The sequence below is a fragment of the Phalacrocorax aristotelis genome, chromosome Z, assembly GCF_949628215.1.
Source record: "Phalacrocorax aristotelis chromosome Z, bGulAri2.1, whole genome shotgun sequence".
Taxonomy (NCBI): Eukaryota; Metazoa; Chordata; class Aves; order Suliformes; family Phalacrocoracidae; genus Phalacrocorax; species Phalacrocorax aristotelis.
In genome coordinates this window covers 43,694,906-43,712,267 of record NC_134311.1, presented here as the reverse complement: position 1 = coordinate 43,712,267, position 17,362 = coordinate 43,694,906, and the positions used below count along the sequence as shown (strand labels likewise).

Sequence of the window (17,362 nt, the reverse complement as noted above, 5' to 3'; positions counted from 1 at the left end):
TCTTGTTAATGACATATTGTATGCTTTGTAGACTTCATACCTCAGATTCAGAGTACAATAAGATGTTCTGTCTTGTTTTGCATGCAGCTCCATAGCTTAATTTAAAGGAAGGTGTATCTTCCTTGAGGAGTCTTCCCTACAGAGACATTTAAGAGCCAGTGTAAAAGAGGCTTTTGCCTGCAGTGCTTGCCCACAGTGGTGATGAGTATGTTCTTGAAGGAAATACACAGAACTTCATAGGGTCCATTTTAATGACTGAGTGAGATTAAGAACAAAACAAACAAAAAACAGAAATCAGGATGACCCTAAACCTTGTGATTAGGACTAAATAGATTTACTCCCCAAATTATTTTTCACTGGATATATTGATAAAGCAATGGGAAAAATGGGAGAAGGCATACTTAATGAGATTGTTAGATGAACTTTAGTTAATGGAGTTTTCAAACCAACCTCTTTGCAGTAGTGATTCTGAGTTTTGACTGAGCCCTGTTATATTAACTATTAATTCCCTTCTGCTCTAGGGAATTTGGGCAGCTTGCTTTAGATGTTTTAGAGAAAGCATTCAAACAAAATGAGCAGATGGCTATGAAGTTGCTGACCTATGAACTGAAAAACTGGAGCAACTCAACTTGCTTAAAACTAGCAGTGTCCGTGGGGCTGCGGCCTTTCGTATCCCATACTTGCACACAGATGCTGCTGACCGATATGTGGATGGGACGCCTGAAGATGCGGAAGAACTCCTGGTTTAAGGTAACATCACTGTAGCTTTTTCTGAGCATTTAGATGTTGTTTAGATGCTTTATACATGTCTTTGTGGTTATGAACATGTCTAATGCAGCTTCAGACAGATGTGCTTACGCATGGATTGGAATGTGCACAGAGAAAAGAAAAGTGAGAGGGAAGACAGTACTTGCTTCTGTTTTACTTATTCGCAAGACCAGCCATGGAAGGACATTAGAAGAATGAATTTTGTGAGGGTTTTTTTGCTGTTCCCATTCTCTCAGTACCCCTCAGTCTCTGCCCACCTGCTCTCGCTGCCCTCCACTGCTGGTTCTCCAGCTGAGCTGCTGATGGGAGGGATGCCCTCCAGACACAGGGAGCAGTATCTGAAGTATCCTCGGATACCATAACACTCTTCAAAGCCACAGAATCACAGAATGGTAGGGGTTGGAAGGGACCTCTGGAGATCATCTTGTCCAGCTCCCCTGCTTCAGCAGGCACACCTAGAGCAAGGGGCACAGGAACGCGTCCAGGTGGGTTTTGAATGTCTCCAGGGAAGCAGACTCCACGACCTCCCTGGGCAGCCTGTGCCACTGCTCTGGCACCCACACAGGAAAGAAGTTTTTTCTCATATTGAGGTGGAACTTCCTGTGTTCCAACTTGTGCCCAATGCCGCTTGTCCTGTCATTGGGCACTGTTGAAAAGAGCCTAGTCCCATCATCCTGACACCCACCCTTTAGGTATTTATAGGTACTGATGAAATCCCCCCTCAGTCTTCTCTTCTCCAGGCTGAACAAACCCAAGTCTCTCAGCCTTTCCTCATAAGTCACAAAACAGTCAAGAGCAATACAGTTCTTCACAGACTGTAGGAGTGCGATACAGAGATTTCCTACACCAGTGGCTCCCTCCCAGGCCAGTGTAATTGCACTGGGTTTGTGCTGGCCCCATGCATGCTGACTATGGCCTCAGGTTTATGCTATCACAGGTAAATTAATTTCCTGAATCTTGTGTCTGTCTTTTAGGTCATTATGAGTATTCTCCTGCCTCCCACCATCTTGATGCTGGAGTTTAAAAGCAAGGCAGAAATGTCTCATGTGCCTCAGTCTCAAGACTTCCACCAGTTCACATGGTATCATGGGGATCAGAGCCCAGCCAGCTCTAAAGATGTTTTGTCTCTGGTTAGTCTGCAATGATCAGTCATTTTTGTGTACAGGTCTGTCTGTTTACCACAGTATAATCCTGAGGAGTGAGGAGAAGGTGATCAGCTGGAAGTGTCAGGGCCCAATTTGCAAGAAGTAGGGGTCTGATCCCTGGTTTGGATACAGACTGAAGTGGCCTTGGACAAGTTACTTCATCTGTCCTGGGTGACACTTCTGTACTGGCCATAACGAGAAAATCCTTCTCAACCTCACAAAAGTGTAATGAGATTATATTTATCTGTCAGTTATGCATGTACTTTAGGGCACAAAGCCGCAGATAAATACCTATGTAATCTTGTATACTAAATAATCTAAGAATGGTTTCATATCATACACAAAATCATACCTATAAAACTCAATTCAGGTTGCCCAGTGGAGCTGTCCAAAGCAGGGAAACAGCAGAACTGAGGCAGTCCGGGTCCCATCACCTCCAACTCAGTCCTTCCCCCCACTCTGCCTGGCCAGCAGCCTCTGCCCCACATCTCAGCCACAGCCTCTCCCACCCTCCAAGGCCATCCTTTTCTCTTAGTCTCTCCTTGAGAATTTGTTTCCTGAATTACATGACAGCCCTTCCAGAGGTCTAGCTGCTGCCCTCCTTCTGGAAAACAGGGTATCTCTACTCTTGCATTGCTTGAAACTAGCAGAGATGCCATCTAAAGCACAAGAGAAGCACTACGCTTTTGATTTAGTCACCTGAACTGAGTCCTGAAACACTCTGCAGGGACCTCTGGTTGCACAGAAGACCTTCTTAGGCCTGTCTGTGGAGGTGAAGTCTTTGCCTTTTAGGATCTGAATTCCCCCAGACTTCAGCTAAGCAGAAGTGCCTGTCCTTTCTTTTTCTCATTCTCCACAAAGGATTCCTTGAATTGAAAATTTCCAGAAGTTTTCAGTCTGAGGTAGACAGCAGATATGGAGAATTTCCAGACAAACAGGTAAAACACCTATGAGTGCTGTGGGAGCTGGCAGGTGCTCTTGCTATGCCACTCTCCATCATCTTTGAAAGGTCCTGGAGGAGAGGAGAGGTGCCTGAGGGCTGGAGGGTAGCCAATGTCATTCCAGTCTTCAAAAAGGGCAAGAAGGAGGACCTGGGAAATGATAGACCAGTCAGCCTCTCATCCATGCCCAGAAAGGTGACAGAACAGTTCATTCTGGAGGTCATCTCCAGGCACGTAGAGGGAAAAAAAGGTTATCAGAAGTAGTCAACGTGGATTCACCAAGGGGACATCATGCTTCACCAACCTGATAGCCTTCTATGATGGTACCACTGGCTGGGTAGATGAAGGGTGAGCAGTGGATGTTATTTACCTCAACTTCAGCAAGACTTTTGGCACTGTCTCCCATAACATCCTCATAACATAACATAAGCATAGGTAAGCTTAGGAAGTGTTGGTTAAATGAGTGGACAGTGAGGTGGGTAGAGAGCTGGCTGAACAGCAGAGCTCAGGGGGTCGTGATCAATGGAGCAGAGTCTGGGTGGAGGTCTGTAACTAGTGGTGTTCCCCAAGGGTCTGTACTGGGTCCAGCCCTGTTCAACATATTCATCAATGACCTGGACAAAGGGACAGAGTGTACCCGCAGCAAGTTTTCTGATGATACTAAACTGGGAGGAGTGGCTGATACACCAGAAGGCTGTGCTGCCATCCAATGAGACCTGGACAGGCTGGAGAGCTGGGCTGAGAGGAACCTCATGAAATTCAACAGGAGCAAGTGCAAGGTCCTGCACCTGGGGAGGAACAACGCCATGCACCAGTACAGGTTGGGGGCTGAACTACTGGAAGGCAGTGCTGCTGAGAAGGACCTGGGAATGTTGGTGGACAGCAAGTTGATGCTAAGCCAGCAATGTGCCGTTGAGGCCAGGAAGGCCAATGGTATCCTGGGCTGCATTAAAAGGAGTGTGGCCAGCAGGTCGAGGGATGTAATCCTCCCCCTCTACCCCGTCCTAGTGAGGCCACATCTGGAGTATTGCGTCCAGTTCTGGGCTCCGCAGTTGAAGGAGGACAGGGAACTGTGATTCTGATTCTGTGATTCTGTAATATTTTGGTTATATACATCAAAATTCTTTTAATGAAAGCATGCTGTTAAGTGTCGTAGTTTATCCATTTGATCACTTCTTATTGCTAAACCTTTAGAAATTTGACGCTTCCCAAATAAAGCTATGATTTCTCTAGTGACTCTTTATGCTGCAGAATATTTTCTGAGTTTAGGGCTGCTGCCTTATAAACATGTTTTAAAATTTCCTCAAAGGTGTAAAATTGTATTAAAAATTATAAAGACTGAAAAGATGTTTGACAATTAAAAAACATTAAGGGGGTCCCTTAATTTCTATGATTTGTTGCTTCATCTCAAAAATATTAGTAGCCATATATCCTTTTACACACAAGTTAATATGATCTTACTAAAGCTCTAAAGGAATAACACTCCAGTACTGATAAAGCAGCCTTTGTGCTGTATCCTTTCCACAATGGAGTCAGTGAAAGCTTTGCTTTGAGCAGCAAAGATTTGGCTTTCAGTTTACTCCCAAATGCATTTCAACATAATTTTTCACCTTAACAAAAAGTCGGGGTGACTGGCATAAGAACTGATACATATGAAATGGTGTCTACAAGCTGCTCTAGGTGTCCCTGCTCAAGCCAGGGGTTGGACAAGATGATCTCCAGAGGTCTCTTCCAACCCCCACCATTCTGTAATTCTGTGACATGTTGGTGAGGTGCTAGCCAATGACAACAGGATTGTCAAGTGACAATTGGAGGCAATCTTTTTTGCTCTGCTCTGCTTATCTTACAGCAGATAAGCATTGTAGATTGTTTGGGACCTTCTCAGTTAACTTTCATTTTGTGTAAAATAAAAGAGAACAGATTGTTGTTCAGGGCTTTCGAAGCAGCATGGCAGGCCTGTCAACGCCACACTTGCATTTTCTCCTTGAAGATCTCCGGCAGTACCTGTCTAATGTAGTCAGTTTAGAAATGCTTTTTGTGGGCTTAGGTAACAACTATGATACAGTGTACAGGCCAATTGTAATTATTTGCAGCCTGACCACCCCTGCAATGTGGCAGAAGGCAGCACAGCAATGTGTATAAGCACTTTTCTGACCTGCCTCAGACAGGGCTGCTTCCTTCCTGTGTTAGCAATAAGCTTAACTTCTGATTTTATCTAATATAGAGTATTGTTTAAAGCAAAAGGCCAAGCTACTGCTTTTTCTTAAATACTGTGATATGAAATATTATAGAAGAACATACAGAAGATTTCAACAGTGTACATGTGCCATATAAAGCATCTTTCAGACACAGTCACAAATTCCAGTGACCTGCTGCAGCTGGAAATTGCTCACTTTCATGGGACAAATTCTCTCCTTCACCTTAGAGATCTGATGTTAACTCACTGCGATGATCCTGTGTATCAAATTCTCTGGTTTAGCACTTAGCTGAGACTAATCTGATGAAAAAAGTATCAGTTTTTCCCTGATAACCAAGGAAATGTTGTGTAATAGGGAGAAATGTGTCACATAAAAAGTGCTATACTGTAGATGTCTAGTAGCAGTAAGTTTTAGCATTGATATTAGACCAGGCAATTGGCCAGCATTGGAACAAAACTGAACAAGGTAGTTTGGTTCCCCCAGCTATTAGCAATTTATAGTTCCCCCAGGTCTCTCTCCGTCATGTGTGAAAACTCCTTTTAGCAACTTCTGTTTTTTCAGTTGCCCACTGCTGTGTGTCTGCAGCTCTTCTTAGGCTTCAGCAGCAATCAGACATTTGTACGTCAGAGGGGTACTCAGGCGAGTGTCAAGCTCTGGATGCAGAATCAAGTGTGTTTGCTCTTTTTTGTTTGTTTGTTTGTTTTTATTTTACTGAAGATAGTAAAGAAGTTACTTGTATTTTTTGTAGGCAGATCTTTGTAAGAGAATATGTCTTTCATTCTCTTCTTCTAATCAGGCATACAATACATCAAAAATAGCAATTAGATTCTGTGTTTAGAATTTCACTGCCTTGACATTTTCTGTGCAACTGAACACATGAGCGGAAATGTGAAGCTTATTCTCTTATTTCAGAATGTGCCACAGTTGACAGTGGTGTTTTAGCTTACACAGTTATGTTGTACTGGGAGTTGTTATGTATCTGTATTTGACAGATAGGGAAAGTGAGATACACAGTGATTAAGTGACTTTGCTTAAAGATTTAAAGAACTGTATGGCAAAAACAGGAATGGATTCAGGTCTACTGACACCCAGTCCACTGCCTGTAGTCATAAGAATAAACCCTAAATGAATATTTACAGCAGAAAAGTGTGCATGTTAATTACTGCAAATGAGATGATTGTAACCAGACAAAATCAAGATACAGTAATGGTCCATATATTCAGAACAAAGCTTATTCACCTGTGCCTGTCTTCCCTCTAACATGACACAACCTTTGTAATCATAGACCATGGTTTCTTACTTTTAAAATGCTTTTTCGTTTTAAAGAAGGATTATGATGTGGAGAAGATTGCTCAGAAGTCTGATGAGAGCCGAGTAGATGGAAACCTGCCGGGCACTAGAAAAATCTATGAGTTCTACAACGCACCAATTGTCAAGTTCTGGTTTCACACGGTTGGTCTTCATGCTAGAACTTGGATTGCCAAAACCCTCCTTTGATCCTTCAAATACCACTTGATACTGCTTTTACTTTGCCTGGCATGGATTTGCAGCCGCTTAGTAGTGGGGTTGGATGGGGAGGGATTTGAATATTTCTCTCAAAATTAAGTGAAAAGTTTTTCTGCTAAAATCATGCAGCTGCATTTGAAGAAAAATAAACAAAAAAGAACACAGGAACAATTATAAGGAACTAAAGAAAAATCAGAGCACAGCTTTTTACATGGTTAATTGCACATGTAGAGGTAAAGTCGAAGTTGGCCTTAAATACCTCACAGATATTTGTGTCCCTTTCTTTAGGAACCGCTTCTGAAGGGGTAAATATTAATCTGTAAGAGATCATTTGCTAAAGAGAAATATACATTTATTAAAACAGTTTTTGTAACTAACCTTGTGTCAGTAAAGCTTAAGATATTTAAGACCAGACTGCCTGTTGGATCAGACCATCATGTACATAAACTGTTCCTCCTTTAAATGGATGTCATTAACTACTTTGTAGGTTGTTAATCTATTACCTCAGATACATTTGTAGTGTGTTCTGGCACCTTTAAAATATGTGATTTCCACCTGATATTGTTCTTCCTGTGTTTTGGAAGGCACTGATTAACCAGCAGTATTTCACGTAGCTTTGAGAATGGTTACTTGCTCCTACAGAAGATTAGATTAAAAGCATAGCAGTGCCTTTACATTCAAGTGATAGTGTGCAGATAAAATAGTCTGTGTCATATATGGGTTTGCAGCCTAGGTGAAAATGCACTGCAATAGTTTGTCTTCTGTTTCCATTTTTTCAGCACTGAAGTGCCTATTTCTAAATGGTGTTTAAGGATATTTCTCTAAAAAATACTTTGAAGAACTGGAGAGAAGATTTTGGGCTCAAAAATGTGACAGTGCCCCAGTAGTTTGAATACATATAAACAGGCTAATCACCTGTTAGTATGTTTGCAGAAATTTGTTGGTTATATTCGTGCATATCGGTTATATACTGTGTGTTTTGTAGATGGCATACATGGCATTTCTCATGCTTTTCACTTACACTGTGTTAGTGAAGATGGAACCAAGACCAAGTGTGCAAGAGTGGCTTGTTATCATTTATATTTTCAGCACTGCTATTGAAAAAGTCAGGGAGGTAAGTTTTTCCATTCGCTCTTCTCATCTATAGAGGATATAATATACACCAGAGAACACCATTAACTGAAGAGTGCCAAGTCCTGCATTGTTTTTGTAGAGAAATTAGGAGAGGAAATAATTATACAGGGCTTTTATTTCTGAGAAAGCTTTTATGTGAAGACCAGAATTTGTATGGTCTTTGGGCTTTTAAAGTGCATCTTAGAGTTTGTCCTTAAATATCTGTTTTTCTGTGTAAAGCCAGTGGGAATGTGCAGATCGCTTAAGAGTGATTGTGCTGAGCTGAGATTTGGAGCCCGGTTGTAGCCACCTGTTTCTTAATATTTTTAAGTGGACCATTAGATTTCTTATAATGAATATGGAATTTGTCTTTACGTATTTACTTTGAGTGTGAACATAGTTATCAATTATATAGGTGTTACATGTAGAATAATCTATGGCTCTCCATGAAGCCTAACTGATACTCTATAAATGAAACTGGAAAAAAACCATCATCAGCTTTTAATGCTGTATTAATTGGGCATGGAAAAATTATATTAAAATCAGAATTAATCACAGTTATTTGCAGTTGATTAGATCTGAGCTTCTGAGCATGACTTGCATTCCAAACCTGAGGTTAAGGACAAATCCAGTTACGTATTTCCCAAATTATTGTATCTGATCGGACATATCTTCACTGTAGAATTGACACATAGTAAACAATATTAGTGTGGATTGTATTTCATATGACATTTGAAATGCTGCACTTTTAGAGGAATAAAACTGCAAAAAAGCAGTTAGAGTTCTGAGTGAAGAATGCTGTTACAATGGACAACTTGGAAGACTGCAATATCAGTATGAGAGGTGAAGGATTTCAAGGGGCAGCAGATATGCTGGGAATATGTTGAAGCCTGGATAAACGTACAAGTTCTGTGGCTGCGTGAGATAAAATTGAAAAAAATCTACACAAGAATTGTGTAGTTGAGGAAAAAAATTTAATGTGAAATAACAAGCACTTTAGAAATCACTGTTGTGCTGTTGCATCATGTTATGGTGGGACAGTGGAAACATCAGCTCTTCTTTCTAGCATTAACATTCATTGGAGACTGTGAAATTCATGTTTTCTACTTAATTTTCTTTGTCCATGTACTAGTTCTGGTCTGATGGCAAAGACTTTGTAGGACACTGTGTCTTACGTGGGCAGCTGATTAACTGCTGAGGGCCTTGTTATATGTAACTGCAAACCTCTGTTTGTCTAGATTGTATCAACTAATTGTTAAAGCCTTAGGCCCTGATCCTGCAACTAGTTCCTCATGTGAGTTAGTCCAGCTGAATTGAGTAGGATCACTTGTTTACATTAATGTGTTTTTATGCATAAATTCTTGCAGGGTCACGACGTAACATTTCAAAATCTCTCCTTTGCTTGGTACTTATCAGTGTGATCTTACATAGCACTGCATAATTGGCCTCACTTGCACAATATGCAAAGGTTTTATTTATGGCCTCCCAAAGATTCCACTTCACATATTTGCTCAGTGAGCCTTAAAATCCCTTCGGGCACCTCACAGTTCAAGGAGTGAACATTTAATTCTTTACCGTGGTAGTTGCCAGCACTCCTTTTTTTAGCATGTCCTTGCTGGAATACAAGAATCTTTCTTTATATTTTCAGTCTGAAATAAAAAGCATTTGTTATTTTCCCATCAGCAAGGTTAGGTTAGTACTTTCCATGACTTAGGGGCATTTGAAAGGGCTGTTGCAGGCTGTGACCATTCCGCTAAAAATACTCGTTAATTTATAATGATATGTATGCGTAACAGTTCTATACCGGCTGCTTTTTTCTGCTGAGGAATGTGCTCTTTAGTGAATGGGTTCAGGCTCAGAACCCATTTTTACTTAGGAAGAACTATGCTATTTGGTGTGGCATACTTGAGCAATATGGCTTGTAGATGAAGTACAAACCTCAGTTAACAGTGATTGGCAATGTGCAGTAAAAAAAAAATAAAAGGGGGAAAAAAATGCATTCCCAAATCTCCTGAAACAGTTCAGACAGAAAAGGTTAAAGAATGTGTCTGTGATTTTAATGGAGTTCCATTGGGTTTTTTTTTTTCCCACATTCTACTCAGGTATTTATCTCAGAACCTGGAAAATTCCGCCAAAAAGTGAAGGTCTGGATTTATGAATACTGGAATTTTACTGATTCTGTAGCTATCGTCCTGTTTATGATTGGTTTTGGCTTGCGTTGGTCTGACCCCCCTGTTCAAACTGCAGGGAGACTACTTTACTGCTTGGATATAATATTTTGGTATACTCGCCTCCTTGATCTTTTTGCTGTGAATCAGCATGCTGGCCCGTACCTGACAATGATTGGGAAAATGGTAAGTATTATGCTTTGGAGCAATATTTTTGTAGTTAAGACATCTGTTGAGGAACATGTAAAGATCAGAAGTGTCAGAAAAGAATGATGGTCAAAGGAGAGGTCACCTTATTATTCATAGTGAGTGTATTACCTGAAAATACCATGTCTTCTGTTCATGAGTTGATCATAATCAGATTTCAGTTCTCTCTAATTTATTCATAATTTGAATTTATTCACAAAAGCCATTTTTGCTTCATTCCTTAGAGAAGGCTTGCATTTGAGTTGAATTTCTGATCCAGCTTGATAATAGGAGAAAGAAAAATCACTGTCTCTTGCAGACAGGCTCACTGCTATAGATAATTCCCCTAGCTCTTGGAAACTGTCTCATTATTATTTTACATTTTGATTCAAATAATTATATCCCATTATAGCAGGCAAAATTTCTCTGAGATCAAACTTATTTTTTTTTCTCTTTTGGTATAAGACCTGCAGCTGAACTGCTGCCTAGTCTTGAGGGACATCTGCAGATTCCCACTGTAATTTCTCTCAGTTATTGGGAACTATCTTATTAATACTTTTATATTCTGTCTTGCATAGTAATTCTGATTCAGTGTTAGAAGGCAAAATCATTTTCACTGCTATTCCTTGCTTTCAGTTTGAAAGAAATATAACTGAGGAAAAGCACCATTGTATGGTCCCTGCATTTTTCAGATCTTGCTTAAGATCTTAAGACGGACTTGAGAGGCAAGTAGGACTTGTGATCTTTTTGGTCCAGGATGACTTTAACCTCTATAAAATACTTGGGTAATCCAGGTCATAGAAATAAAATATTTTAATTCCTTCTAGCATATTAGATTATTAGCCCTGGTTTTATGTTCTGGTTTGTAAAAACAGTGATTGATACTTTTCCCTAAAATGTGTGTGCCCTTTACATATAATTAACACAGCTAATTCTTTCATGCAAACATGTCTTCCAGACAGCAAATATGTTCTATATTGTGGTCATGATGGCCATAGTCCTGCTGAGTTTTGGAGTGTCACGAAAGGCAATCCTTTCACCAGAGGAGCCTCCTTCTTGGTCTCTGGCACGAGATATTGTATTTCAACCCTACTGGATGATGTTTGGTGAAGTATATGCTGGAGAAATAGATGGTAGGTAATTTTCACAGTACGGCACACAGCTTAGATTTAATATGTGTAGAAACATGTCCACTTCAGGCTACTAGAGTTTTGACCACATATTGACTCTATTCTTTTTCAAACAATTTAGATTCTAGTATATATATGTTCTTAATGAGTAGTACTGCCTGAATAAAAGTGAAAATATTAGTTTCTTTGTTAAAAATAAAGATAAAGCTTTAAAACCTTCAAATTTAGCTTTTCAGATGAAGTATATTGCAAAGCTCAGAGCAAAGCATGTAGGAAATAATACTAAGCTAGTTCATGGTCAGGGGATCTGGCACTGAAATGAATTTCCAGTTAGGCAAATCCAAAGCTGTTGATCTCTTGGAGAAAAGGCTACACAGTTGCCTTAAGGGAAGAAAGAATAAGGGGAAAGCAAAAAAAAAGGAAAAATAAGAAAGACAAAAAATTCTTAAACATTTGTTCTTAAACAGATAAACCAGTTGAACATAGGTAAAATAGAACCAGTCAATGTAAATAGGAAAAATCATATATCTTGATTATGGCTTTGACCTTGTCTCAGTAAGAGAGAAGAACCACTCCAGGAGGTATTTCAGCATGACAGATGGAAGGCACTCTCATGCTCCTAAGGGATGGGTACAAGTAAAACAAGCCCTAAAATAGAAAAGAAGGTATGCAGATACATACAGATATTTAAGATACATAGTTCAGTATGGACCTGATTCATTAAAATAGTTTAAGATGGTGCCTCAGTTATTATTGCTGAAACAGTCCAATGATGGCTATATATACTGTGTCCAGTTTTGGGCCCACCAGTTTAATAAGGACAGGGAACTGCTTGAGCAAGTCCAGCAGAGAGCTACGAAAATGATCAGGGGACTGGAGCATCTCCTTTATGAGGAAAGGCTGAGAGACTTGGCTTTGCTCAGCCTGGAGAAGAGAAAATTGAGGGGGGATTTCATCAGTACCTATAAATACCTAAAGGGAGGGTGTCAGGACGATGGGACTAGGCTCTTTTCAACAGTGCCCAATGACAGGACAAGCGGCATTGGGCACAAGGGGCAATAAGCACAAGTTGGAACACAGGAAGTTCCACCTCAATATGAGAAAAAACTTCTTTCCTGTGTGGGTGCCAGAGCAGTGGCACAGGCTGCCCAGGGAGGTCGTGGAGTCTGCTTCCCTGGAGACATTCAAAACCCACCTGGACGCGTTCCTGTGCCCCTTGCTCTAGGTGTGCCTGCTGAAGCAGGGGAGCTGGACAAGATGATCTCCAGAGATCCATTCCCACCCCCAGCATTCTGTGATTCTGTAATATTTTGGTTATATACATCAAAATTCTTTTAATGAAAGCATGCTGTTAAGTGTCGTAGTTTATCCATTTGATCACTTCTTATTGCTAAACCTTTAGAAATTTGACGCTTCCCAAATAAAGCTATGATTTCTCTAGTGACTCTTTATGCTGCAGAATATTTTCTGAGTTTAGGGCTGCTGCCTTATAAACATGTTTTAAAATTTCCTCAAAGGTGTAAAATTGTATTAAAAATTATAAAGACTGAAAAGATGTTTGACAATTAAAAAACATTAAGGGGGTCCCTTAATTTCTATGATTTGTTGCTTCATCTCAAAAATATTAGTAGCCATATATCCTTTTACACACAAGTTAATATGATCTTACTAAAGCTCTAAAGGAATAACACTCCAGTACTGATAAAGCAGCCTTTGTGCTGTATCCTTTCCACAATGGAGTCAGTGAAAGCTTTGCTTTGAGCAGCAAAGATTTGGCTTTCAGTTTACTCCCAAATGCATTTCAACATAATTTTTCACCTTAACAAAAAGTCGGGGTGACTGGCATAAGAACTGATACATATGAAATGGTGTCTACAACTTGTGAATTGCAATGGAAACTATGGGGCTGGTAGTCTCACGAAGAGGCCTCAGATCTCCTTTACATGGAGGTAGAGTTTCTAGTTGGAAATTTAGTAATGTATCTCAGTGAAAGTAACAAATACACTTCTGTTTCTTACTGGGGCGGATGAGAAGTGCATGCCATTGTTGTGCTGTGCTGTGATTTCCATGCTAACCACGCTGTCTGTGTCCTTCACTTTCAGTCTGTGAAACCAATGAAGACTGTCCTCCCGGCTCCTTCCTCACGCCATTCCTCCAAGCTGTCTACCTCTTTGTGCAGTACATCATCATGGTCAACTTGCTTATTGCTTTCTTTAAGTAGGTACCATGGTATATTGCTACAAAAGCAAAAGCAACTAGTAGATGTTCTGCCACACTTCTTCAAAAGCCTTTCACCAAAGATGCCTCATCAGGGCCATGTTGATGGTGGTTGCTACCCCATCTTCCATGCGGGTCCGGTGAATAAAAAGATAATGGTGGAAGCAAGAGGGTAGGAGGAAGGGGACAGTGATCAGACATCTAAACTGTTTTGCCATTTAAACAGAATCTGACTCTTGTGAAAGTGGACAACTCCAGTTGTCAAACAAGCAACATTAATTCCACACTGAAATAATTTGTCCTTTGCTCCTGAAAGTTGTATTTGTTGTGCTGACAACCTATATAATGTTCATCACAGGGTAGCCCAAGATTTAAATTGGCAGATAAGTGGAGAAGGTATTCAAGGGAAAAGGATAATGACTTTGTAGGAACATGCTCTTCCTTTAGGAAATAATTTGAAAATTTGTGTTGTTTGGTGCTATTTGATATGTTCTAGACTGAAATCTAACTGTAGTGTTTTTAACTATCTGCTTTTTAATGTCTGCTGCCAGAGTAGGAAGGGTCTTTACAGTAATTCTGTAGTAATTCATAGTAATTGTATAGTAATTAATCAGTGTCTTTATAGTAATTCTAACCTTTCAAGTTTTAGCAGGGGAAACCCTTGTAGTGGATCAAGTTGTGTACAATATTAGTAAAGAGCAGTCTACCCCAAGTAGTTAATTATTTTTTCCTAGAGTTCTAGTATTTCTGGGGGAAGAAAAAGTCAGCTGTAGTTTAAGAAAAATTCAAATGAAGAAATGTAGTGATTAATATTCAAGAAAACTGAATGCTCAAAACTCATTCTATTCCCACTTCCAATTAGAAATTCCTTTCCTGAAATTGTGGCAAGGCATCAATTTTTTTTTTTTTTAATACACAGCTGTGAAATTGTAATTTGAATTATTTCTAGATTTAAACCTTCAGCAGTGATATGTGAAATATTCTGCCTAGTGATTTGATTGTTCCAGAAGTGGGACCAAAAATGGGTATGAGCAATACATTTAATTATGCTCCCAGAAGCAAAGCTGATGTTTTTGTCATTATATGCTGGGTGTGTAGTATGATGGTGCAACTGAAATTACAGTGCCAGAAACCACAAAGTTGCTTTCTTGTACTTGGATTTATGTTAGTAGATACAGGAAATTATTCAGTGCAACACGAGTCACATTTAGTAAAATCATGGCTCCAAAGAGTACCCTGCAGAAGAATTACTCATGTAGCTGCCTCTTGCAGCAAGTATTTTGTTTAGGAGGAGTGCACTGAAGAGTAGCAGAAACCTTTTCGTTAACACTCTTCCCTTAGCCTGACTCTACATTTAATCCAGTCCAAAGAGGCAGACAATGTTGAATTCTCAGGCTATGTATTAAAGTTTAAATAATCTGGCTGAGATTTCAAAGCCACTTCAGGGATACTTTTTGCCCAGTTCCCATTAATGTGAATGGGAATTGGATCTCCAAATCCATTAGGCAGCTTTGAAGATCTCATTCTCAGTGCACTAGCTGCAGGCACATGCTGCTTCTTTGTTAAATTAAAGTTGCTAAGCTGATTTACCTCACTGGAGGGATGGGACTTTTCTTCAGTGTCAAATTAGATCTGTAGGCAAGCATCTTGTGCTGTACTGGGAGTATTCCTCACAGCAGTGTTTTACCCTTCTTCCCCCTCTATCTCTCTTCTCAGTAATGTTTATTATGATTTGAAATCCATATCAAACAAGCTCTGGAAGTACAACCGGTACCGCTACATTATGACCTATCATAAGAAGCCATGGCTGCCTCCACCTTTCATCCTCCTGAGCCACATTGGACTTCTGATAAACCGCCTTTTCCACCGTCGGCCGCCAAATGAGCTGGATCAAGAGGAAGGCGATGTTGGGCTAAGTAAGCAGAGTTAAGCTGGGGACCAAAAGAAATAGCTGACAAGGAGTGTTTTGCCAGCCTCCCATCACTTTGTAGCATATTTCCTCAAAAAAAAAAAAAAAAAAAGGAAGAGATTCTCTGGGTAGGATGCTCTTTTTATTTGCATAACTGATTTTAACCTGCCTGACTGAGAACTCTTGTAGGAAGAAGTGACTAGGGGTATGCTTTGCTTTGTATTTGGCTTTTGCTCTGCTACATACTGTGCATCAGTCAAGGTACATCACAACTCTGAGCTGAAATAAAGTGACAGCAGCTTTTTCTATAGGATGGAATAGCCTAATTTTGAAGGAAAGTAAACAATATGGAGGTATACATTTCTGTACATTTGTCCTGAAAAGACCAACAATTCCTTTTTAATTGCCCAGAGGAAGTAGCCACAGAGCCCAAGGACAGAGAAGATCCAGTGATGGTAGATGCAGAGAGAGAGCATAGTGACCTCCCACCTCCTCACTGCATCCTTCCCTTTGTACACTGGCTCATCACTGCACCTTAATGCCACCTCCTTCTCCCTTCCCACCCTGCACTTCTCCATCCCAGGGTCCTTCCTACTGCCTCTTTAAGGCAATGCCTTTCCCCTGTCCCACTGTGGCCAGCTTCTGCAGCTCTGCCCGGAGCAGTGCTAGCCATTGCAGGGAGGGGACCACAAGATGTTGGGATGGGAATGAATACTCAGTAGAGGGGCTTGGTGGTTGGTGAGGTGAGGCAGGGGAATGGGGAGGAGGAGAGGCTGGTGTCTATAACCTTATCTAAAAAAACATTGGGGAACACTGGCGCACAGTATTATACAGCCTCATCCATTTTGATGCAATATACATCCTTGATGCCTAATAACAGAGGTGAGCAGACCCTGCCTAAGTTATGCTCCACTTAGGATTTTCTCTGCTGAGCATGAATCCCTGAAGATACCTGGTATGCTCACAGGTGGTTAGAGAATTAGAAAATGGGCTTAACTAATCAATGCTAAGCCACTTAACTGCTGCTCCCAGGCTCAGCCCCTCCATCATGACTGGATACAGCAGCCTGCCTTTGAAGTACCACTTGCTTATTTTATATGCATGCATAGTATGCACTGATGTGGCACAGAGGGTTTCTTACTTGTAAGGTGCATAAGGCACAAGGAAAACTGAAACACTGCTTAGCACATCTAAAAGTCTTTGGATAGAAGAGGGCTCATGCCTTGCCTACACTTCCCTCAGAAAGAGACTTTTTCCTGTTTGTTTACCATTGTGTCCCTTTTTTTATATGCCTATGCCTATGCATTGCTTGATAAGTTTCTTCTACTTAAATTTTGGGGTGGTAATAATTAACTGGTTTTAGCAATGAGGGTCCAGTGCCACCCTGTGGAAAATCAATGAAAATACCAAGATACAGAGTAAAATCTTGGAGGCAAGAACACAGATGGTTTAGGGGGGACAAGAGCCTAGGAGGTGATTGAGTCTCATTCAAAGTGAGAGGGGAACCCCAGAACACTGCAGGGGGCTTCCCTGCTGAGCTGTGTGTTGCAGCCAAGTATTACATGCTTGTAGCAAACACTGACATGTTGCTTGGCATAGATACTCCCCTAGCAAGTACAGTGGGGACTCTGGTATGTGAAAAACGAAAGAAAAATGGAGCTTGGAAGTTGCAGAGTTTGGATCAGAGAAGCAGCTTTCCACTCTATGCATTTCTTCATATGGTCTTAAAATCAACCTGTTCTTTCAGAATTTTTGGTGTGCTAGAAGAATAGCATCATGAGCAGTCCAAGTTGTGGAGTTTTAAACTTTTGAATGTGTTCTTTTTCACCCAGTAATCTTGCTTATTGTTTTATATATCTGAACGTGTGAAGCAATTAGGGGAAAAAAACCTTTGTAGCTCTGAGTGCCTGAAAGGACTGTAATTGTTATTGGTGACTTGTCCTAAAGGATTGGCTGGACCAATTTCTAGTAAAATCCTGTAAGTCTTATGCATCTATATCTAAGTCTTTTGAGTTACAGATGTATAACAAAATACAGGAAAAAACTGGGGAGAAAATACACCTCTGTGATAAGCCATTTGG

The 17,362-nt window shown here is 40.5% G+C and overlaps 1 protein-coding gene across 7 annotated transcripts in view; it reads left to right on the top strand.

Annotated features, from left to right (window-relative positions):
* TRPM6 (transient receptor potential cation channel subfamily M member 6) overlaps positions 1-17,362 on the top strand; it is a 96,514-nt gene that overhangs the window by 41,684 nt on the left and 37,468 nt on the right. For all 7 annotated transcript variants that reach the window (XM_075078126.1, XM_075078127.1, XM_075078129.1 and 4 more), the window contains 8 exons: positions 522-750; positions 1,743-1,898; positions 6,379-6,504; positions 7,544-7,672; positions 9,774-10,025; positions 10,984-11,158; positions 13,258-13,372; positions 15,089-15,288. In XM_075078126.1, the coding sequence (XP_074934227.1) occupies positions 522-750; positions 1,743-1,898; positions 6,379-6,504; positions 7,544-7,672; positions 9,774-10,025; positions 10,984-11,158; positions 13,258-13,372; positions 15,089-15,288 (1,382 nt within the window). The remainder of the gene's footprint in view (positions 1-521; positions 751-1,742; positions 1,899-6,378; positions 6,505-7,543; positions 7,673-9,773; positions 10,026-10,983; positions 11,159-13,257; positions 13,373-15,088; positions 15,289-17,362) is intronic.